Consider the following 24,121-nt stretch of genomic DNA (forward strand, 5'->3'; position numbering starts at 1 on the left):
AAAGAGGCTTGTGTCCAGGAGTATTTAGTGACTAGTCAGCAACTGTCTACAGAGAACAGAGCTTACAGAACTGTGAGGCTGTATGGAGTTCACTCAGTGATTCATAAATACTTCCCAGTGATCATTTGGGAATTCAGACAGCTCTGTACTTCCAGAGTGCTATTACTAGTGCTTTGCTAGCAGGGAATTGAATTTAATCAGGGTTGGAATTTTCCTGGTATAATATGAAGGAAAGAAAGGGACAAAGAGTTTGAAAGTGTATGCACAGGAGTGTTTATAGTGTTGACCATGTAGTTGAACCCAGGCAAGGGATGGACAGTGTTTCAAAGAGGGTAGGATCAATGAGTAGAAGTTCTCCTGCTGTCAAAGAATTGCTAGAATCAGTATATAAAATGGTTGGAAATTGAGCAAGTGGAATTCAGAGAATAGGGGGACCTAAAATTGAAACTTTATGAAGAATTGGGTCATTGGTAATGGTAAGGTCAGGGCCAGAAGCTAAGTAGTAAGACTGAAAGGTGTATTTTTCTGTAAGATTACTGAACAAGATAGCTATGTTACAAGAAGTTATACCTACCCTGAAGATCCTACACAAATGTTACCAACCTGTTAAAGCCTTCCCAAATATCTCAGCTCTTCATACCAAAATTAATCTTAAAATTTTTGTATTTCCATTATATTTGCTCATAATGGTCTGTAATCAGTTGTTAAATAATTGCAAGTGCAGAAACAGTCTTACCTGTGGATTACCAAGCCTGACACAGTACTCATCTAATACAGTGAATGTGAATAAATGTTTTTTCACGTAAACAAATAGTAGCCAAATGAAAGTACAGGTTTTGAGGTATTAATGTGGTTATTGAAAGGACAAGTGTGTCACACATTTGTAATAATAAAAAGCTCAAACCATGAAGTATTCCCTATTCTAGTTAGTTCCTGCCTTTCCTAGTTATTACTTTTGTTTTTATCGGGATTTGATTAAAATCATTTTTATCATTTTCGTACATGGCAGTGTTTATTTAATGGCTTCATAACTATTCTGATCTATTCTGAGATTCTTGTTAACAGAGTCAGGGGTTTACAGGGCAATAAAGGCTGCACTATAAAGGACTTGGACAAGTGGATGCATTAATTTTCCTCCAGAAGGACATTGCAAGTGATGGAGGAAGAGTGGTTACTGTTTTAGTTCAGTCTTACATACTCTGGCATGTCAGAGCTCAGCTGCGCTTATTGAATTGGATTCACTTTGGTAGAACCAGAGAAAGCATCTATTGTATATAGCTATTTATTATGTAAGATTTTTTAATTAATAGCAGCAGAAGTTTTTTTCTTGGAAATAAAACCAGGAAGGTGTTATTACTGGTCCATATCCTTATTTTCTGGCTTTAATCATATCGTTATTGTGGCAGTGTCTAATGTAGTGCCATATATCTGCCTTGCTTTTTTCTTCTCTAGACCAAAGCATCAGTGGTCTTAGTGTCATTCACTGGGACCTTGATACAATTTAATTATATAATACTAGACTTTGAACTCAGGGCCATACACTTAATAGGCAAGCACTCTCCCATTTGAGACATACCCCTAGCACAATAGAGTTAGAATTGTGTATATTCACAATATTACTAAGAGCTAACATGTCAGAGATCTACTTTGTCCTATCATATCAGAGGCTTTCTATGTAATCATGTCAAATCATAGCATAACTCCTCATGAAGTTTCATTGTGTATTTCAGTTATAGGTATAAGTCAATTCTAAAAGTGTAGTTTTCATATCTTGAGGAAATTTTGTGCTTTTCACAGATACTAATTCTCAATAGTTTTAAGAATGATGCTTAACATGTCTGTGACTGCCTCCGTATACTAGGAAATTGTAATTTTATTATTGTCTATCTTAGTAACTTTTTTTTTTGTGGTACTGGGGCTTGAATTCAGGGCCTTGAACCACTCCACTAGCCTTTCTTTTTTTTTTTTGTGAAGGGTATTTTTGAGATAGGGTTTCATGAACTATTACCCTGGGGTTAGCTTTGAACCACAATCCTCCTGATCTCTGCCTTCTGAGTAGCTAGGATTACAGGCATGAGCCGCTGGCGCCCTGCTGCATTAGTAGTTTTTTTTTTATGACAGTTTTATTTTTAGCAAATCTTATTTGGTGTGTATGTGTTTTTTGTTTTTTTTTTACTTACAGGAAAGAACGCTTGGTATATGTTGGTATCAGTATTGAAAACATCATTCCTCCACAAGTAAGTTTTTGGTTTATATTTTAAAGGGGATCCCGCCATAGATTTTCTAAAATTTAACCCATGTTATGTAATGTAACCAGTTTTAATTATGTAATATACCTGTTTCATTAAAAATAAAAATTAAGACCTTAGAGAAATCATCTATAATCCATCATGACTGAAATTATATGTATGCAGATAACCTGAAAATGCAATTATCACATCCAAACTAAACTTACAGATCATCATTTTGGAGTAATGTTCCATTTTTTTAATCCTAAACTGGGTAATTTTTGTTTAGCTTTTTCATGTGCTATTTATGTAAACTGACTAGAGAAGAGAATGGGAAGTTTTTAGTTTTCTGCTTTTGCGGTTATTGGAAACTTTAATTTGTATTCTGACTCACAGTTTGGTTTCTTTGAAGAATTACCATTGTTCGACATTTATTAGTGTATAATCAAGAAGGGTATCTCATGAGTGAAAGTATATGAAACATAGTTTCTCATTTCTCATGAGCAGTTTCTTCAGGCTTACTTAAGTCACAGACTTAAATAGCCTGTCAAGTTATTTTTCTTCAACATCATACCCTTTCCTTTTAGATTAGTTACTTCATTCATTCAGGATATGTATCTATTGAGTATCTTCTATGTGTTACATTTAATTATTTATTAAGAGGTTATATCAGTGGGAAAGCTTCATACCATTGTTTTAAACAGACAAGTATAAGAATTCGATGGAGAAGCATTTCATCCTTTGATCACCAGTATTGTGTTTTAATCTGTATCATTAGTATTGCTGTATATTCATTTGGGGGGATAATCTCACTTGTTCAAACCTTTCACATGTGCTGCCTAGGTAGAAATTAGAAAACTCTAATCTTGTTAGTTCCAAGGAACTTTGCATACCTTATATACTTTATTATATTGTTAAAGGAGCCAGATTTTTCTGAAGATCAAGAAGAAAAGAAAAAAGATTCCAAAAAATCCAAAGCAAACTTGCTTGAAAGGAGGTCAACAAGAACACGGAAATGTATAAGCTACAGGTATAAAATAAAGAGTATAAAATGTTTTTACAATTAGACAACATTTCCATCCTTATAGTCATAGAATTTTGCAGCAGTGTAATCTTTTTGAAGCATAAATCTGCTTATGTCATCCTCTTCTGCTTAAACATACTTTTTTGGATTTTTGTAGCTCTTGGGATGAGAATCGATACTTTTAACAAAGTCTGTAGGGCATTGCATAGTCTCAGCTCCAGCTCATCCACATTTTCCCTCACTCTCTGTGTATTCACTACACTGTCATCCTTGAGTCCCTTTTGCACAGCATTTACTCTACTTGTAATTTCTCTTTCACTGTTATTAACCTTCTCTAGATCAAATCTCTCCATTAGATTCTTTCATTAGAGCAACCAGCTTTTCTCTTTGAAAACTCTTATAGTTGTATTATGTGTGATTAAAATGATTTAATTAATGTTCCTCTTCCCACACTAGACTGTTAGCATGAAAGGTAAGGACTATGTCTATTTTATGCATCTTTGTGTCCCCTACACCTAGCATAAATACCTAGTGAAAGAATTAATGAATATAATCTGGTTCACTTTTTGCCACCAGAGAGAGAAATTTTTCCACAGCCACTCTGTTAATAGCTAAGTATAGATAAAAACTATCTTCTGATAGTTCTAGTGTTTTTCAACTAAATCACATTGTCTCCCTCAATTAATAAATTATATTTTAATTTTGGGGGCCATTGTTTGTCTCTCCTCTTAAACATAAAAACCTAGTAAAATTGGGGTGCCGTCTAGCATATGTTAAATGATTAAGAAATATAATAAACAAGACATTTGACATTGGTAAAAGACCTGTGGAAGTGGAGGTTTGTAATTGAAACTCATGCTATGTTAGAAGAAGGAGGGTTATCTGAAGTCAGACTTTGGATAGAAGACATAATACCAGATGCAAATAGCTACAGCTCATAGCACGTGATAAACTGATGTAGCTGGTAGTTGTTCCAACTGTATATGTTTTTTTTTAATTTTTTAAATTGTTTTATTATTCATATGTGCATACAACGCTTGGGTCATTTCTCCCCCCTGCCCCCACCCCCTCCCTTACCACCTACTCCGCCCTCTCCCTCTCCCCCCCACCCCCTCAATACCTGGCAGAAACTATTTTGCCCTTATCTCTAATTTTGTTGAAGAGAGAGTGTAAGCTATAATAGGAAGGAACAAGGGTTTTTGCTAGTTAAGATAAGGATAGCTATACAGGGCCAACTGTATATGTTATGTATATTTCTAAGCAGCTCTGTTCTGCTAGGTGTAGTTTTTTGCATTCACCTAGTGTTTCTCACAAATGGAACTACACATAAGCATTATAGGACTGGAGACATGGTTCATGTGGAAGGCCCAGTACCACCACCAACGAAAAAGCCAAACATCAACAACAAAACAAGAAGTACAGCAGAAATTATTTGTTGTGCCTACGAATTTCTTCACTACTGTCATGTTTACCTGATTCTTTTTTTTTTTCTTTTTTTTTCACGGTACTGGGGCTTGAACTCAGGGCCTTCCCCTTGAGCCACTCTGCCTCCCCTTTTTTGTAATGGGTGTTTTTGAAATAGGGTCTCATGAACTATCTGCCTGGGTTGGCTTTGAACTGCAATCCTCCTGATCTCTCCCTCCTGAGTAACTAGGATTACAGGCACTCGGCATTACGTGATTCTTAATACTTCTAACAAAGAGAATGACATCAAAATGAACTAGTAGGATCAGAGGACTAAAACCACATTCCTCAGTGTGCCACTTCTGGCCATGTATCTTTTGAGTGGTCCATGTCCCTTGGTCTCAGTTACCTCATCTGTGATGGTGAATTAACACAGATGATTCCTTTTAGCAATGTGGGGTCTTAAGGTAAACTGTGTTTTCTAGCAGAAAATGTATTATTTGATGCACTTCTCATGCCCTATTTAGTTCTCAAAAATATTTAAGGAAGGTATAAAACCATATTCTAAGGAGCAACTTTTAAAATCTGCCGGGCGCCAGTGGCTCATACCTGTAATCTTAGATGTGGGGGAGGTAGAGCTCAGGAGGATTGCAGTTCAAAACTAACCCAGGCCCAAAAGACCAAAAATCGTATTTTCTCCCTCATATGTGGACATTACATCAAGGGGAAACACAACAAGGGGATTGGACTTTGATCACATGATGAAGCGAGAGCACACAAGGGAGGTATGAGGACAGGTAACACACCTAAAAAACTAGATAGCATTTTTTGCCCTCAACACAGAGAAACTAAAGCAGATACTTTAAAGCAATTGAGGCCAATAGGAGAAGGGGACCAGGAACTAGAGAAAAGGTTAGTTCAAGAAGAATTAACCTAGAAGGTAACACACATGCACAAGAAATCAATGTGAGTCAATTCCCTGTATAGCTATCCTTATCTCAACTAGCAAAAACCCTTGTTCCTTCCTATTATTGCTTATACTCTCTCTTCAACAAAATTAGAGATAAGGACAAAATAGTTTCTGCCTGGTAACGAGGGGTAAGGAGGGGTAAGGGAGGGAGCAGGGCAGGGGGTGGTAAGGGAGGGGATGGGGGTAAGGGGGAAGAAATGACCCAAACATTGTATGCACATATGAGTTAAAAAAAAAAAAAAAAAAAAACCAATCCAGGCAAATAGTTCTAGAGACCCTATCTTGAAAATACTAAATACACAAAAAAGGATTGGTGGAATGGTTCAAGTGGTAGAGCACCTGCCTAGTGAGCATGAGGCCCTGAGTTTAAATCCCAGTACCACCAAAAAATTAATTAATTAAAATCTAAGACTTAGACAAAAACATTTATAAAAGAAAATGTTTACTTATAAAGGTGTTAGAATTTATTTATTTATTTATTTTCTTTTATTATATGTGCATACAAGGCTTGGGTCATTTCTCCCCCCTGCTCCCACCCCCTCCCTTACCACCCACTCTGTCCCCTCCCTCCCCTCCCCATCCCCTCAATACCCGGCAGAAACTATTTTGCCCTTATTTCTAATTTTCTTGTAGAGAGAGTATAAGCCATAATAGGAAGGAACAAGGGTTTTTACTATTGAGATAAGGATAGCTATACAGGGAGTTGACTCACATTAATTTCCTGTGCATGTGTGTTACCTTCTAGGTTAATTCTTCTTGAACTAACCTTTTCTCTAGTTCCTGGTCCCCTTCTCCTATTGGCCTCAGTTGCTTTTAAGGTATCTGCTTTAGTTTCTCTGCGTTAAGGGCAACCAATGCTAGCTAATTTTTTAGGTGTCTTACCTATCCTCACCCCTCCCTTGTATGCTCTCGCTTTTATCATGTGCTCAAAGTCCAATCCCATTGTTGTGTTTGCCCTTGATCTAATGTCCACATATGAGGGAGAACATACAATTTTTGGTCTTTTGGGCCAGGCTAACCTCACTCAGAATGATGTTCTCCAATTCCATCCATTTAAGAGCGAATGATAACATTTCGTTCTTCTTCATGGCTGCATAAAATTCCATTGTGTATAGATACCACATTTTCTTAATCCATTCATCAGTGGTGGGGCATCTTGGCTGTTTCCATAACTTGGCTATTGTGAATAGTGCTGCAATAAACATGGGTGTGTAGGTGCCTCTGGAGTAACCTGTGTCACAGTCTTTTGGGTATATCCCCAAGAGTGGTATTGCTGGATCAAATGGTAGATCAATGTCTAGCTTTTTAAGTAGCCTCGAAATTTTTTTCCAGAGTGGTTGTACTAGTTTACATTCCCACCAACAGTGTAAGAGGGTTCCTTTTTCCCGGCATCCTCGCCAATACGTGTTGTTGGTGGTGTTGCTAATGATGGCTATTCTAACAGGGGTGAGGTGGAATCTTAGTGTGGTTTTAATTTGCATTTCCTTTATTGCTAGAGATGGTGAGCATTTTTTCATGTGTTTTTTGGCCATTTGAATTTCTTCTTTTGAGAAAGTTCTGTTGAATTCACTTGCCCATTTCTTTATTGGTTCATTAATTTTGGGAGAATTTAGTGTTTTAAGTTCCCTATATATTCTGGTTGTTAGTCCTTTGATGTGTAGCTGGCAAATATTTTCTCCCACTCTGTGGGTGTTCTCTTCAGTTTAGAGACCATTTCTTTTGTTGAGCAGAAGCTTTTTAGTTTTATGAAGTCCCATGTATCTATGCTATCTCTTAGTTGCTGTGCTGCTAGGGTTCCATTGAGAAAGTTCTTACCTATACCTACTAATTCCAGAGTATTTCCTACTCTTTCTCGTATCAACTTTAGAGTTTGTGGTCTGATATTGAGATCCTTGATCCATTTTGAGTTAATATTGGTGTAGGGTGATATACATGGATCTAGTTTCAGTTTTTTGCAGACTGCTAACCAGTTTTCCCAGAAGTTTTTGTTGAAGAGGCTGTCTTTTTTAGTGCCTTTGTCAAAGACAAGTTGGTTATAGTTGTGTGGCTTCATATCTGGGTCCTCTATTCTGTTCCACTGGTCTTCATGTCTGTTTTTGTGCCAGTACCATGCTGTTTTTCTTGTTATTGCTTTGTAATACAGTTTGAAGTCAGGTATTGTGATACCTCCAGCATTGTTCTTTTGACTGAGTATTGCCTTGGCTATTCGTGGCCTCTTGTGTTTCCATATAAATTTAATGGTAGATTTTTTCAATCTCTTTAATGAATGTCATTGGAATTTTGATGGGATTGCATTAAACATGTAGATTACTTTTGGGAGTATCGACATTTTTACTATGTTGATTCTACCAATCCATGAGCATGGGTGATCTCTCCACTTTCTATAGTCTTCCTCAATCTCTTTCTTCAGAAGTGTATAGTTTTCCTTGTAGAGGTCTTTCACATCTTTTGTTAGGTTTACACCTAGGTATTTGATTTTTTTTGAGGCTATTGTAAATGGAATTGTTTTCATACATTCTTTTTCAGTTCGCTCATTGTTGGTGTATAGAAATGCTAATGATTTTTCTATGTTGATTTTATATCCTGCTACCTTGCTATAGCTATTGATGGTGTCTAGAAGCTTCTGAGTAGAGTTTTTTGGGTCTTTAAGGTATAGGATCATGTCGTCTGCAAATAGGGATATTTTGACAGTTTCTTTAAGGTGTTAGAATTTAAATGTAATTGCTTGTGAATTTAATTCAATGCAATGCATGTGGTTTTCCATGGTGGAAATACAGTAGTTTTCAATATGATGTCTGTAAAGATTGTTGCATATCCCCAGAAATTAGTATTGCAAAAGTCAAACTCAATTGCTTAAACAAAATTAAAGTTTCATTTATTTCAAAGACTAAAATTGAACAGGGTGTCGTGTTTGTTTATTTTTGGGAGAGGTGAAGAAATGCAGTTTCACTTTAGAAGGGATAGCACATTTACTCAGAATGTTACCAGGGCAACATGTCAGTTTTCCTTTCTCAAAACTTAAATTATATATGCAAAGGCTGGATGAGAAATACATTTTGAGAAGAATTGTAATAGGTTCCAAAGAGGTTGCAATCCTTTTTTTTTTTTTGTAGTGGTAGGGTTTGAACTCAAGGTTTCATGCTTGCTAGGCAGTTGCTCTACTACTTGAGCCATTCCACCAGCCAGAGGTTGCAATATTTGGTGTAAAAAATTTATAAATCAGTAAGATAAACACACCAGCAACAAAATGGGCAAAGGATGCAAACCAGTCCTTTACAAAAGAAGAATTAAAAATAACCAATAAATATGAAAATAATATATACACATACTCAGTAATCAAATGAAAATTAGAAAAACAGGAAAATAACTGTTTTTCCAAAGTAGAAGAAACCTTTTTTTTTTAATTCATTTATTCATATGTGCATACATTGTTTGGGCCATTTCTCCCAAGAAGAAACCTTAATGATAAAATTCACTTCATGGTTGTTATTACAGTAGTTTGCTTGCCTTAAAAGCTGGTTATTTTATTTGTGATAAAAACACCAGAAACAAAAGTGTGGTCCAATGGAATCATGGCATGTGTAAATTGGAAAGGGGAAAGAGCGAATTATTATAACATTCTGAGGAAGAATGGAGGGTTTAGATGAAATTTAAAAGAAGCAAATGAAGAGTAAAGGCTCAGAGCAAAGCAAGGCTCAATTTCAGACCCAAGCTTCAAAATAGACACTTGCTACTGTTTCTTTCTATGTGAAGTATTATGGCCAGAAATCCCTCATCCCGGTTTATAAATTGAGGCTGCGTAATTATGTTAATGACTTAGATCCTCCAATCAAGAGCAGGGTCTTCATTCTTCCTGAAGAAGAAAATTGTCTGAAGTCTCTAATATCTGATTTTAGTGAAAAAATCTTTTCAGCGAGTAAGAAGGTAGGAGTTACTCAAAGAAATAGGTTGTGATGCCATTTTACAACTGCAGTGTGCCTGTTGGACAGACACTCATTTTAATAAGCTTTGCTTCTGTTTTTGTATCAGCTATTCTATTCCAATGAATAGATATGCAGATTTTCAGACTTTATATTAAGGAAAATCTAAACTACAGCTTCAAGGATATTGTTCATAACATAGTAACTGAAAAAATTGAAAGGAAACTCTTTTAATTAAAATTATTTCTGTAAGATGATATACTGCACAGCCATTAAAAATTACATTGTGGGGATATAGTGTGCTTGCCTAGCATGAACAAGGCCCTGTGTTGGATCCCCCAGCTCTATGAAAGCAAATCAATAAAATAAAAATTATAATGTGGAAGAAGAGTAATTAACCTGAAACTTATAAATTCTCTGAAATACGTATGTATGTATATTTACCTTTTACCTTGATGCTGTCATTAATCCACTGAGCGCCTTTCCCTCTTTACTATAATTTACTGCAGCAATGGTAATGACTGCAAAGGCTGGATGAGAAATACATTTTGAGTAGAAGAATCTGTGTTAACATTCCTGTAGATATATGCCCAGGAGTAGGATAGAAAGATCATATGGGAGTTCATTTCTACTGTATTTGTTAAGACTTGCTTTGTGTTCTAAGATACGATCTAGTGTGGAGAAAGTTCTGTGGACTGCTGAGAAGAATATGTATTCTGTGTCAGGTGTAATATTCTACAGAAATTTCTTCTGTCCATTTGATCTAAAGCATTGTTTAATTCTGAATTTCCTTGTTGACTTTTTTTTTTTTTCTGGATGACGTCTCTGTTGGTATAAGAAATTTATTGAAGTCACACACTGCTGTTGCATTGGATCTATCTGTGTTCTTACTTCCAGCAGTTTTTCTTTATGGATTTTGATTCCTGACATTTGTTACATAAATTGTTACAATTGTATCTTCCCTTGCTGGATTGTTACCTTTATCAGTGTGAAATGATTTTCTTTGTCTCTACTGACTGATTTTGCTTTGAAATCTCCTTTGTTAGGTATGAATATAGCTATTTCTGGTTGCTTTTGAGCTTCAATTGCTTTAAATGTCTTTTTCCATACTTACACTCTAATCTTTTTTGTTTGTTTTATTATTCATATGTGCATACAAGGCTTGGGTCATTTCTTCCCCCCTGCCCCTACCCCCTCCCTTACCACCCTCTCCACTCCCTCCCACTCCCCACCATCCCCTCAATACCCAGCAGAAACTATTTTGCCCTTATCTCTACTTTTGTTGAAGAAAAAGTATAAGCAATAATAGGAAGGAACAAGTTACACTCTAATCTAATCAAACAACACTCAATGAGTTGTTTCTTTTTTTTTTTTTTTTTTTTCTTTTTTAAAACAGCTTTATTTTTTTTTTTCATTTTTCTTTTATTATTCATATGTGCATACAAGGCTTGGTTTATTTCTCCCCCCTGCCCCCACCCCCTCCCTTACCACCCACTCCACCCCCTCCCGCTCCCCCCCTCAATACCCAGCAGAAACTATTTTGCCCTTATCTCTAATTTTGTTGTAGAGAGAGTATAAGCAATAATAGGAAGGAACAAGGGGTTTTGCTGGTTGAGATAAGGATAGCTATACAGGGCATTGACTCACATTGATTTCCTGTGCATGGGTGTTACCTTCTAGGTTAATTCTTTTTAATCAAACCTTTTCTCTAGTTCCTGGTCCCCTTTTCCTATTGGCCTCAGTTGCTTTAAGGTATCTGCTTTAGTTTCTCTGCATTAAGGGCAACAAATGCTAGCTAGTTTTTTAGGTGTCTTACCTATCCTCACCCCTCCCTTGTGTGCTCTCGCTTTTATCATGTGCTCATAGTCCAATCCCCTTGTTGTGTTTGCCCTTGATCTAATGTCCACATATGAGGGAGAACATACGATTTTTGGTCTTTTGAGCCAGGCTAACCTCACTCAGAATGATGTTCTCCAATTCCATCCATTTACCAGCGAATGATAACATTTCGTTCTTCTTCATGGCTGCATAAAATTCCATTGTGTATAGATACCACATTTTCTTAATCCATTCGTCAGTGCTGGGGCATCTTGGCTGTTTCCATAACTTGGCTATTGTGAATAGTGCCGCAATAAACATGGATGTGCAGGTGCCTCTGGAGTAACAGTCTTTTGGGTATATCCCCAAGAGTGGTATTGCTGGATCAAATGGTAGATCGATGTCCAGCTTTTTAAGTAGCCTCCAAATTTTTTTCCAGAGTGGTTGTACTAGTCTACATTCCCACCAACAGTGTAAGAGGGTTCCTTTTTCCCCGCATCCTCGCCAACACCTGTTGTTGGTGGTGTTGCTGATGATGGCTATTCTAACAGGGGTGAGGTGGAATCTTAGTGTGGTTTTAATTTGCATTTCCTTTATTGCTAGAGATGGTGAGCATTTTTTCATGTGTTTTCTGGCCATTTGAATTTCTTCTTTTGAGAAAGTTCTGTTTAGTTCACATGCCCATTTCTTTACTGGTTCATTAGTTTTGGGAGAATTTAGTTTTTTAAGTTCCCTGTATATTCTGGTTATCAGTCCTTTGATGTATAATTGGCAAATATTTTCTCCCACTCTGTGGGTGTTCTCTTCAGTTTAGAGACCATTTCTTTTGATGAACAGAAGCTTTTTAGTTTTATGAGGTCCCATTTATCTATGCTATCTCTTAGTTGCTGTGCTGCTGGGGTTTCATTGAGAAAGTTCTTACCTATACCTACTAACTCCAGAGTATTTCCTACTCTTTCTTGTATCAACTTAAGAGTTTGGGGTCTGATATTAAGATCCTTGATCCATTTTGAGTTAATCTTGGTATAGGGTGATATACATGGATCTAGTTTCAGTTTTTTGCAGACTGCTAACCAGTTTTCCCAGCAGTTTTTGTTGAAGAGGCTGCTATTTCTCCATCGTATATTTTTAGCTCCTTTGTCAAAGATAAGTTGCTTATAGTTGTGTGGCTTCATATCTGGATCCTCTATTCTGTTCCACTGGTCTTCATGTCTGTTTTTGTGCCAGTACCATGCTGTTTTTATTATTATTGCTTTGTAATATAGTTTGAAGTCAGGTATTGTGATACCTCCTGCATTGTTCTTTTGACTGAGTATTGCCTTGGCTATTCATGGCCTCTTGTGTTTCCATATAAATTTAACAGTAGATTTTTCAATCTCTTTGATGAATGTCATTGGAATTTTGATGGGAATTGCATTAAACATGTAGATTACTTTTGGGAGTATCGACATTTTTACTATGTTGATTCTACTAATCCATGAGCATGGGAGATCTCTCCACTTTCTATAGTCTTCCTCAATCTCTTTCTTCAGAAGTGTATAGTTTTCCTTGTAGAGGTCTTTCACATCTTTTGTTAGGTTTACACCTAGGTATTTGATTTTTTTTGAGGCTATTGTAAATGGAACTGTTTTCATACATTCTTTTTCCGTTTGCTCATTGTTAGTGTATAGAAATGCTAATGATTTTTCTATGTTGATTTTATATCCTGCTACCTTGCTATAGCTATTGATGATGTCTAGAAGCTTCTGAGTAGAGTTTTTTGGGTCTTTAAGGTATAGGATCATGTCGTCTGCAAATAGGGATATTTTGACAGTTTCTTTACCTATTTGTATTCCTTTTATTCCTTCTTCTTGCCTAATTGCTCTGGCTAGGAATTCCAGTACTATGTTGAATAGGAGTGGAGATAGTGGGCATCCTTGTCTGGTTCCTGATTTTAGAGGGAATGGTTTTAATTTTTCTCCGTTAAGTATAATGCTGGCTGTAGGTTTGTCATATATAGCTTTTATAATGTTGAGGAACTTTCCTTCTATTCCTAGTTTTCTTAGAGCTTTTATCATGAAATGATGTTGGATCTTATCAAAGGCTTTTTCTGCATCTATTGAGTTGATCAAGTGGTTTTTGTCTTTGCTTCTGTTAATGTGGTTTATTACGTTTATTGATTTTCGTATGTTGAACCACCCCTGCATCCCTGGGATGAAGCCTACCTGGTCGTGGTGAATAATCTTTTTGATGTGTTGCTGAATTCAATTTGCCATTATTTTGTTGAGGATTTTTGCATCAATGTTCATTAAGGAGATTGGCCTATAGTTCTCCTTTTTGGAGGTGTCTTTGCCTGGTTTTGGGATAAGTGTAATAGTGGCTTCATAAAATGTGTTTGGCAGTTTTCCTTCCCTTTCTATTTCATGGAACAGTTTAAGGAGGGTTGGTATCAGTTCTTCTTTAAAGGTCTGATAGAATTCAGCAGAGAATCCATCAGGTCCTGGACTTTTCTTTTTGGGGAGACTCTTGATTGCTGCTTCAATTTCATTTTGTGTTATAGGTCTATTCAGGTGATTAATTTCCTCTTGGTTCAGTTTTGAATGAGTTGTTTCTTGTAGTCAACTGATGATCAGGACTTGTTTTTTAATCCAGTCTCCCAGTCTGTATCTTTTGATTGCAGAATTGATACAATTACATCCAAAGTTATTATTGATATCTATGTAGTAATACCTGCCATTTTATTGGTTTTGTAGTACGTAATTTTTCCTTACTCCTCATTTGCTTATCCACTCATCTAGTGAGATTTATTCTTTCCCATATTTTCTTTACTGTGTTTATTTTCCTCCTTTATATGTCCTTTGAATGTCTTCTGCAGTGCTGGTTTAGTTGTCATGAGTTGCTTAGTTTTTAATAATGGAAAGTTTTTATTTCTCCTTTAATTATGAAGGGTGACTTTACTCGGTACAGTAATCTAGGTTGGCAGTTACTTTCTTCCAGGATTCAAAATGTATCAGTCCATGCCCTCCTTGCTTTTAAAGTTTCTGTTGAGAAATCAGTTAAAAGTCTGATAGATTTGCCTTGCTAGGTGATGTCGTACTTCTCTCTTCCACTTTAAATACTGGTTCCTTGTTCTGTATGCCTAATATTTTACCTATAATATAACACAGGAAGGTTTTTTTATAGTCTGTCTCTTTGGAGTCTTAAAGCCTCCTGTGCCTGGATGACCATCACTTTTTCAGAATTTAGGAAGTTAACGTTTTATTGAATGTGTTTTCTATGCCTTTACCTTGCACACATCTTTTTTCTTCTATGCTCATGATTTATAGGTTTGGTCTTTTAATGGTGTCCCAGTAGTCTTCCTGCTCCACTCATACTTCTTTAGTTTGTTGGTTTTCTTCTCCCCCTCCCCTTCCTACTTTCCTTCTCTCCCTTCCTCTTTCCCTCCCTATTTCCCTCTCTTTCCCTCTCTCTTTCTGTCTTCATCTGCATGTTCTATACATATACCTTGTCCTCAAAGCCCTGATATTCTGTCTTTAATTTGATCCAGTCTACTGGAGAGATTTTCCACTATGTTTTTATTTGACTTACTGAACTTTTCATTTCCAGAATTTCAATTTGAGGTTTTTTTTAGAATTTCTGTATCTTTTAAATTATTCCTTTGTGTGCTTCATTATTTTCTTTATTTCATCTCTTTGAGTTTTCTTGGAATTCAGTCATTTAGTTTTGTCCTCTTTTATTTTATTGATCTGTCTTAAAATCATTTTTATGGATTATTTATCTGAGATCATCTTCTTCAGTATCATTAGCATCCATTCCTATGGAATAGTTGGCTTTTGGAGAAGTCACCTTACCTTGTGTTTTCATATTTTTTGTGTTTCTGCATTAGGATTTGTGCATCTGTGGCCAAATTGTTGTTTAGAAGTTTTAATCAACCATAACCTTTCAGTTGAATTATTCTCAGTTTTCAGGAAGGACTATGTAATAGTTGGGTTGAGGTACTATTTCTCACCACTGTATTAAATCCCCAGCACTGCTCAAATTGAGGTAAACTGAAGTCTTTTGCAGAATGGTTGGTTGTCCACTTTTGGTCTGCTTTCACTATAGAAATATATCTTTGTGTACTGTGAGCCACTTCAAGCTGAAAGGAGCTTTTCAGTCTGGTTAGTTTCCCACTTGCTGCAACAGGACAGCAAGCAGAAAACCCAGGGGTGACCCCTTTATGTGCCAAGAGCTAGGGGAAGGCTTAGGGACCTAGGTACTTTGCCTGCTCATCTCTAGGCTTACAGATTCTACCCTGCAGTTCACCTCCCTTTTGGGGGGAGGAGGATATAGAAGTTGCATGATTCAGAGGGTCTGGACTTTGGGACCTCCATTCCACCTGTCAGCAAACACCCATCAGCCTGCAGTTTCTGGAGGGTTAGTCTCAATACTTTCAGATCCTACCCTGCAATTTATCTCCCTGTGTAGGGGGAGGAGACATGATTCAGGGGAACCTTGTCTCAGGGCCCTCAGACCTACCTGTTAGCCAGTACATGTTGGGATGCGGTTCACCTCCTTATTCAGGGGAGGAAGCTGTGAAAGTCACATATTTTGGGGTGGGATGGTATCTGGGCTCTGGACACCCCCACACACTAGGATGTAGTTGCTGGAGGTAAGCCTCTGTGCTTTCAGACCCTATGCAGCCATTCACCTTTTATGGTGGGGAGTGAGAGGCTATAGGAATCACATGATATAGAAGACCTGGCCTCTGCACCAGGCTTCAGACCTGCCTGGTAGCCAACACACACCAGGATTCAGTTACCAACCAAAGTTGGGCCTTACTGTAGGCCCTGGCCAGCAGTTCTCCTCTCTTTGGGGATGAGGAGGCTGTGTATGTCACATGTTGGAGGTTCTGAGCTCCAGGTCCTCAGACCTACCTAGCAACCAACACATGCAACCAGGAGGCAGGCTCTGGAAGCCTACACCGGCCACAGATGGGTGCTTTGTTCTGTTGTGACTCAATAGGACTAGCTCCTTGCCTGGGTGCCCAGGGCCTCCACCTGCTGTTCCCTTCCCTTGGTGGTGCTCCTCAGTGCTTGAACTTCTCTACGATACTATGTCGGGCCCTTTCCCTCTCCATGACCATATTCCACCCAGACGCTGTTCCTGGGTGTTCCATGACTCCTTGAGCTGTGATTATTCCTTGTTTTCAAGCCCTCAGAGTAGCTGAGGCAGAAGATGCCTCTTGCTGTAGCTATCAAAGATGAGTAAAGCAACAGAAGGTCTTCCTCCATTGAGGCTAGCCTTCCATACTGGAGCACTCACTATTTTATCAGTCCCCCGCACTGGGTTTAAGCTCGAGTCGGGATAGGTTTATCCTGCAGCTAGAATTGCCAATTTGTTGTCTCTGCCATCTGACTTACCTTGTGATTGCATCTTCATTCTCCCCTCCCCATCCTGGGGAGCCAGTGATGGGGCTTGCAACTATGTGCTGCTTTTCTTTTCTTTTTTTTTTTTGGCAGCACTAGGGTTTGAACTCAGAGCCTCACACTTGCTAGGCAGGCTCTTTTACCACTTGAGCTGCTCCTCTGTGCTTTCCTATTCTGCTGTGTCTTGTTTGTGATTCCTAATGCTTTTCTTCTCTTTCTCTTTTCAGAGTATAGTCTCTCCTGTGTTATGTAACTCTTCTCATGCACAATCAAAATGGTGAACACTTCTAATTCTCCATCTTGCCCCACCTCCCTAGTTTCTTTGGGGTTTTTATGAGACAGGTTCTTTCTGGGTAACCATGATAGCTCTGAACTTTTTTGATCTTTCTACCTGGGTCTCCCATATGTTGGGATTACAGCTGTGTGTCACCTCACCCAACTTGTAATTACTGTATTTAGCTGGTTTTAGAAGAGTAAGTTCATGCTTTTTGGTTTCCTCAGCTCTTAAGTGAAAGGGATTTTACATATGAGGGAATCTTATGGATCACTTAGTCTTATTCCTTTTCTTTTTTTCTAATTTCTTTTTTTTATTTTTGGCAAAACTGGGGCTTGAATTCAGGGCCTCACACCTATTAGGCAGGTGCTCTAACATTTGAGCCACTCTGCCAGTCCTTTTCTTTAAATCAAAGGAAAAAGCCCTATAAACAAATGTACATTTATTTATTTCTGTAATTTTGATGACCTGTATATGAATTTCAGTAATAATAATAATAATATAATTTTCTGTCCTAATACTCAATATTATTTATGGAACAGTAATCTTGTTCAACTTACTTTGCCATGTGATTTTTATAATTTAAGATGGCGCCTAGAAGCTAAATCCAGATAACTGCAACCTGTGACCCTAAGAATGGTTTTTATGTTTATATATGGTTGGAAAAATGAGAAGAATACTATCCTGTAAAAATCACATGTAATTCAAATTTCATTGTCCACAAAGTTTTATTGAAACACAGAAATATTCATTAACTTGATTCGCTGTCTATAGCTGCTTCTGCATTATAGTGGTATAGTTGATGATTACTATAAAGATGTATAATCTGAAAAGCCTAAAATATTTACTGTCTGACTTTTTTCTTTAAGTTTTCTTTTGGGGTTTGAACTCAGGGCCTCATCTTGCTTGGCATGCCGCTGTACCACTTGAGCTGCTACTCCAGCCCTGTTTTTGTTTTGATTGATTTGGGGTGTAGCTTAGTGGTAGAGTTCTTGCCTCATTTGTGTGAGGCCCTGGGTCTAGAAAGGGCAAGGAGACTCCAGTACAGGTCCAGTGTTTGACCTCGTATATGTCTGACTTCTCACTGTAACTTCACATCATGGAAAGGGCCAGTGGTCTTTCTCTGGGCCTCTTAGAAAGGCATTGATGCTTCTCATGAGTGCCCTACCTTCTAATACCATCATCTTTGTAGTTAAGATTTCAGCATTTGAATTGTAGGGGCAGACCATGCAGACACCTAGTATAAATGATCTTTAGAAATCAAAACTCAGGACAGGCTATCATGTGATCTTTGTGTATATTTTAGATTTGATGAGTTTGATGAAGCAATTGATGAAGCTATAGAAGATGATATCAAAGAGGCTGATGGAGGAGGTATGTTTTTTTTATTTGTTCTTTTTCATATAGCTCTGCCAAAAAGTTAGTCTCCCCAGTGTGCATCACTATGATTTAATGTTTCTTGTCTTAGATCCAAAAATAACCTGTTGATACAGTTTCAGTGTATTGACCCAGATCTTACTAATTATTTCAAAGGTGGTTTTGTTTTATGAACTAACATAAAATCTTAATATTTCTCCATAGATTAAAAACGGTAGTTCTGGTTCCAAATATAATAGTAAGGCTCTTCCCTGTTGTCTCTGAGAATATAAAGTCTCAAAATTTGTGAATATCCAGAATCTAAATGATTCCCTTCAATTAAAAATCAGTTTACTAATTTCCTAGTCTTTCAACGGTGATATTATAGTAGAATCATTTGAAGGTAATTACTAAAGCTAGTTAGTAATGTGAATGTAGAGCCTTCTGTTTCCACTTACTACGAAAACTTCAGAAAGGATTAATATGTAGGTATTTATAAAGGAACTGAGATCTCAGCTATTCCAGAGTGTGTGCCTTTTTTACCTTTTTCCCAGTTTTTCTGTCCTGAAAAATGTTTTTTGTTTGTTTTTAATGACTTGACCTCTTACTAAAGTCTTTCCTAAAAGACTGGTTTCAAGAATCACAGTTCAGGGAGGCACTAGTAGCTCACACCTGTAATCCTAGCAACTTGGAAGGTTGAGATCAGGAGTATCGAGGTTTGGGGCCAACCCAAGCAAATAGTTTGAGAGACCCAATCTCCAAAATAACCAGAACAAAATGGACTGGAGGTGTGACTCAAGCAGTAGAGCACCTGTTTTGCAAGCATGAAGCCCTGAATTCAAACCCTGGTCCCACCATAAAGGAAAATCACAGTTCAAAGCCAGCCCAGGCAAAAAGTTAGCAAGACCCTATCTCAGCCAATAACTTGGTCCTAGTGAGCTGTATCTGTGATCCCATCTATGCAAAATCTGTAGGTAGGAGGCTCGTGAACTGAGACTAGCCCTGGACATAAATGTGAGACTCTTCCTGAAAAATAAAGTCAGAAAGAGCTGGTGGCGGGGGGAGCATGCTTCAAGTGGTAGAACACCTGCCTAGCAAGTGCAAGGCCATGAATTTGAACCCTAGTTCAAATTCAAACCACAAAAAATAACAAAAAAGATAAGTGTTGCATTGGGTAATGTGGCATACTCCTGTAATCTCAGCAATAGGATCCAGAGTTCAAGGCCAGCCTGGGCTACGTAGTCAGACCCTGCCACCAAAAAAAAAAAAAGAAGAAGAAGAAGAAAGTATCACAGTTTTAAGACTTTAAATCAGAATTTAACAATACAAGATTCTCTGCAGTGTCAACTTCTTTTCAGTAAGATTAACAAATGCTAGATCTCTCTGAGAGCTCTGTCAGCTGAGAAATATGTGTATTTATGGGAGGAAAGAAATTAAACCTGCAAATTAAGAAGGCTTAATCAACATACAGTTCTCTCTCTTCCTCAGGAGTTGGCCGAGGAAAAGATATCTCCACCATCACAGGTCACCGTGGAAAAGATATCTCTACTATTTTGGATGAGGAAAGAAAAGAAAATAAACGACCCCAGAGGGCAGCTGCCGCTCGACGGAAGAAACGCCGGCGACTAAATGATCTAGACAGTGACAGCAATCTAGATGAAGAAGAGAGTGAGGATGAATTCAAGATCAGTGACGGGTGTGTGCCTACGGCAAGACCCATTCGCTGGATGTCAGCTTCAGTAGGGTTGGGCTGGCAGAGAGGTTTGGCCATCCTGTGTTCGGGCTTTTGTTCTTCATATACGTAGTCCAGTGTCTCTTATTTTCAGAGTATTTACAGCAGATTGACGAGTGCTGATTTTTGTGAGGTGTGGTAGTCTATACCTATAATCCCAGCACCTGGAAGGCTGAGGCAGGAGGATCATGAGTTTAAGTCAGCCTGACCTACATAGTAAGACCCTGTCTCAAAAAACAAAATAAAAAAAGAATGCTGATTTTGATTGGTTTTAGATCAAAATAAAAACTGGTTTATGGTTTATTTAGTATTCCAAATTATATTTAAATTTGATTAACTACAGTTGAACATTCATTTGTTGAGCACTTTCTCTTTGCCACCTTTTGCTACCAGGTCCATGAGGGGGGGTTCCCAGTCAAATGTGAGAAATTAACAAATAATTAGTTAATATTCTCTGGTGACCTGTTGAGGTTGGGACAAATTATTCAGTATGAAAGATCAAGGAAGGTTTTTATGCAAAGCAGGTATTGAAAAATACTGCAATGTTTCTCTTTTCAAATTTGTTAGTAGAGATAATAAGCATATAAACCACAAAAAAAAGTTATTCTGGCTGGGCGCTATTGACTCACCTGTAATCCTAGCTACTCAGGAGGCAGAGATCAGGAGGATTGAGATTCAAAGCCAGCCCAGGCAAATAGTTCGTGAGACCCTATCTTGTGGAGTGGCTCAAGTGGTAGAGCGCCTGCCTAGCAAGTGTGAGACCCTGAGTTGAAACCCCAGTGCTGCCAAAAAAGTCATTCTTCATACTGCTACTAAAATACAGGGAAAATATAAAATAAGGTATAGAGCACAGTTAGATTAATTCAAGGAGGTTAGGGAAAGCCTTACCACAGGAGTAATGCTTAGTCTAAAATTTGTAGAATTCATATTTAGTGAGGTCGGTGAGTTTGAGATTAGAAGTAGGATGAAGAAAGAAGGTATCCCAAGCAGTGAAGTTTATGTTCAAGACAGCAAGCCGTAAAAGGCGTGGAATAGCTGAGAAACTCCTAGTAGTCAAGTTAGCAAGAGTATGGGGATGAAAAAGAGAATGTCCTATTAATCTCCTGTCCAGGAGATTAAAGTAAAACAAAACAAAAAAGAACTAGATTGTATTCTGTTTGTTGTGCAGGACTTTGTCTTGAAAATTCTGAAAAAGAATCACTGAAGAGCTTTAGATGGGAGAAATGAAAAGGGAAGAATTAAGATAAATACCAAGTTAAGTGTCTGGTTGTTAGATAGGTGATGATACCAAATACCAGGTTGGGGAACAAAAAAGGAGTAGGTTTGGAAATAATGAGCCCACGTTGGACATGATGAGTTTAAAGTATGTGGGGAACATTCCAAAGAGGCCAATGTAGTTTATACCTTTTTTTTTGGCAGTACTGGGGTTTGAACTCAAAGCCTTGCAGCTCTGCCACTTGAGCCACACACCCAGCCTGAGGCCAATATAAACTATGAAAAAGAAAAACCCAGCATTAGCCATGTGCCAGTGGCTCATGGCAAAAAAATAACAGCTTTAATTCATCTTCACAGCCCCTCCAAAGAGAAGGATAGGTAGCAAGACACTTCATTTTATTTTGTTTTGTTTTATTTTATGTGGGACTGGGGTTTGAATTTAGGGCTTCTGTTTACAAAGCAATTGCTCTGCCAGTTGAACCACATTTCCAGTCCATTTTGCTAGGATATTTTGGAGATGGAGTCTCTTGAACTGTTTGCTCTGGCTGGCCTCTAACCACAATCCTCGTGATCCTCAGCCTCTCAAGTAGCTACAATTACAGGCCTGAGCTAACAGCACCAGCACCTTTTAGAAACAGAAATTGATACAATTGTCCAGATATGTTGTATTAAATATAATAATTGTTTTACTGAACTTGTTAAAATTTGTATTAAGAACTTATCAAAAATGTGGGGGGAGATGAGATAAAGGAGAATGATGGAGGGGTGAATTCAACTATAATATATTGTATAGAACTTTAGTAAATGTTACAGTATACCTCTAGTACAGCAACAATTTTTAAAAAAGGAGGTTGTCAAAAATGGCTTATCACTTCTAAGTGTGATAACCATCATAATTTATCTGTTTTGTTTTGTTTTTTGACAGATCCCAAGATGAGTTTGTTGTGTCTGATGACAACCCAGATGAAAGTGAAGAAGATCCACCATCTAATGATGACAGTGACACTGATTTTTGTAGCCGTAGACTGAGGCGGCACCCCTCTCGGCCAATGAGGCAAAGTAGGCGTTTGCGGAGAAAGACTCCAAAGAAAAAATATTCTGATGATGATGAAGAGGAGGAATCTGAGGAGAATAGTAGAGACTCTGGTATAAACAACTTTTGTCCATATCATACCAACTCAGTAAATCCGTATAACTTATGGAGTTAAGAGTTCTTAAAATTCCATTCAGTTATGATACAAGTTCCCCAAATTTTTGAGTCCTTTTCTTATGACTCACTGGTAACTAATTTTCCACATAGCATATTTGAGAAAATTCATACACATTGATGTGCTAACTTCATACCAAGAATCATGTAGGGTTGTGATGGATCCTTTTGGTGCCAACTGTTTCCGTGCCTAATTTATATAACCACAGTGAGTGATTCATACTTTTTCCAAATGAGCAATTATTAGTGTTCTTACAGCTTACACTTATCTTTATTAGCTGAATAAGTAGTGAGAAGTACAACAGCTAAAAGAAAAGACGAGTGCTTTGTGTAATTGACAAACAGGTGGTTGCTTCTTATGGGAAAAGTGCGATAGACATGAGTATTATATATTTGACTTTGGCCATCTGTTGGGTTACTTCGTTTTTTTCTAAAGCTTTGAGTAAGTGACAAAAATTATGCTTGTTTATGTGATTATTTCCAAAAAACAAGAAAATTTCCATACTTAATCGTTGTACAATTAATAGAATCAGAAATTTTGACATTTATATAATACTATTAACTAATGAACAGTACTCATTTGAATATAGGAGTCCCAAAACTTTCTATATGTTCATTTTTTTCTAGTCCAGAATCCAATGTAGGAGTATGCATTCCATATATTCATGTTTCTTTAGTCTGGAATGTCCCTCAAATTTTGTCTTTATTGACCATGACAATTTGAAAGAATAAAACTATTTTGTAAAACATTGCTCAATTTGGGTTTTTCTGTTTCCCTGTAACCATATTCTGGTTACATATTATTGGCAGGAGTATGATGGAGGTATTATGTCTTCCAGGTCTCTTTGTTACTAGTTTTCCTTTTAATTAATAAGTAATTTGTGGGAGGATTCTTTGAAGTTTTATAAATAACCAGATTTTTCACCTGTTACTTTTAGTTCCATTGAGAATTTTCCAGCTCCATCATTCCTTTTTATATTTATTAACCATTGCTCTGTAATGAATTAACTTTCCTCTCTCCATCTATTTATTATATCAGTATATACTTAAGGATTCTTATAATCATCAGTGAATTACTACATTACCATCACAAGTGCAGTTTGTCCCAGACTGGCCAATAGAAACCACTTCAAACTATTGGCTGTTTTGAAATGTTTTCAGTCCATTCCAGCACAATAAAGTTGGATGTGATAATTCACTAGAATTCATAAGCACTGAAAAACAGGTGATAGAAAATCTTAGTCTCTCACTCTGGTTTATTGACTAGAGATAATAAGAACAGTGCTGTTTAGCAGTGCTTTGAGAATTTAAGTAGCTCTGTATGCTTTTTTTAGTGGAGAAAAGTGAAAAATAGAACTCATCACTTCTGTACTTCTTTGAAACAGGCTTATTAGTTTTCTTTGATTAAAGAGTTATGAATGTAGCCATATATAAGATCAACAGAATGAATTTTCTGGTGACTGAAGACACAGCACTTGTGGCAGCTGTGTACCTAATCAGGTAGCTCTCTAGGTTGAATGTAATAAAGATTATTTTTAAATATATTAAAAACATTGTCCTTTGGTTTCTGTTCTGTTTTGGTTTTG

General features: G+C 37.3%; 1 protein-coding gene across 3 annotated transcripts in view; it reads left to right on the forward strand.

Annotated features, from left to right (window-relative positions):
- Rsf1 (remodeling and spacing factor 1) overlaps positions 1-24,121 on the forward strand; it is a 154,981-nt gene that overhangs the window by 120,159 nt on the left and 10,701 nt on the right. For all 3 annotated transcript variants that reach the window (XM_074082385.1, XM_074082380.1, XM_074082391.1), the window contains 5 exons: positions 2,183-2,237; positions 3,149-3,258; positions 18,332-18,399; positions 19,870-20,077; positions 22,254-22,474. In XM_074082385.1, the coding sequence (XP_073938486.1) occupies positions 2,183-2,237; positions 3,149-3,258; positions 18,332-18,399; positions 19,870-20,077; positions 22,254-22,474 (662 nt within the window). The remainder of the gene's footprint in view (positions 1-2,182; positions 2,238-3,148; positions 3,259-18,331; positions 18,400-19,869; positions 20,078-22,253; positions 22,475-24,121) is intronic.

The sequence above is a fragment of the Castor canadensis genome, chromosome 1 (genome assembly GCF_047511655.1).
Source record: "Castor canadensis chromosome 1, mCasCan1.hap1v2, whole genome shotgun sequence".
Taxonomy (NCBI): domain Eukaryota; kingdom Metazoa; phylum Chordata; class Mammalia; order Rodentia; family Castoridae; genus Castor; species Castor canadensis.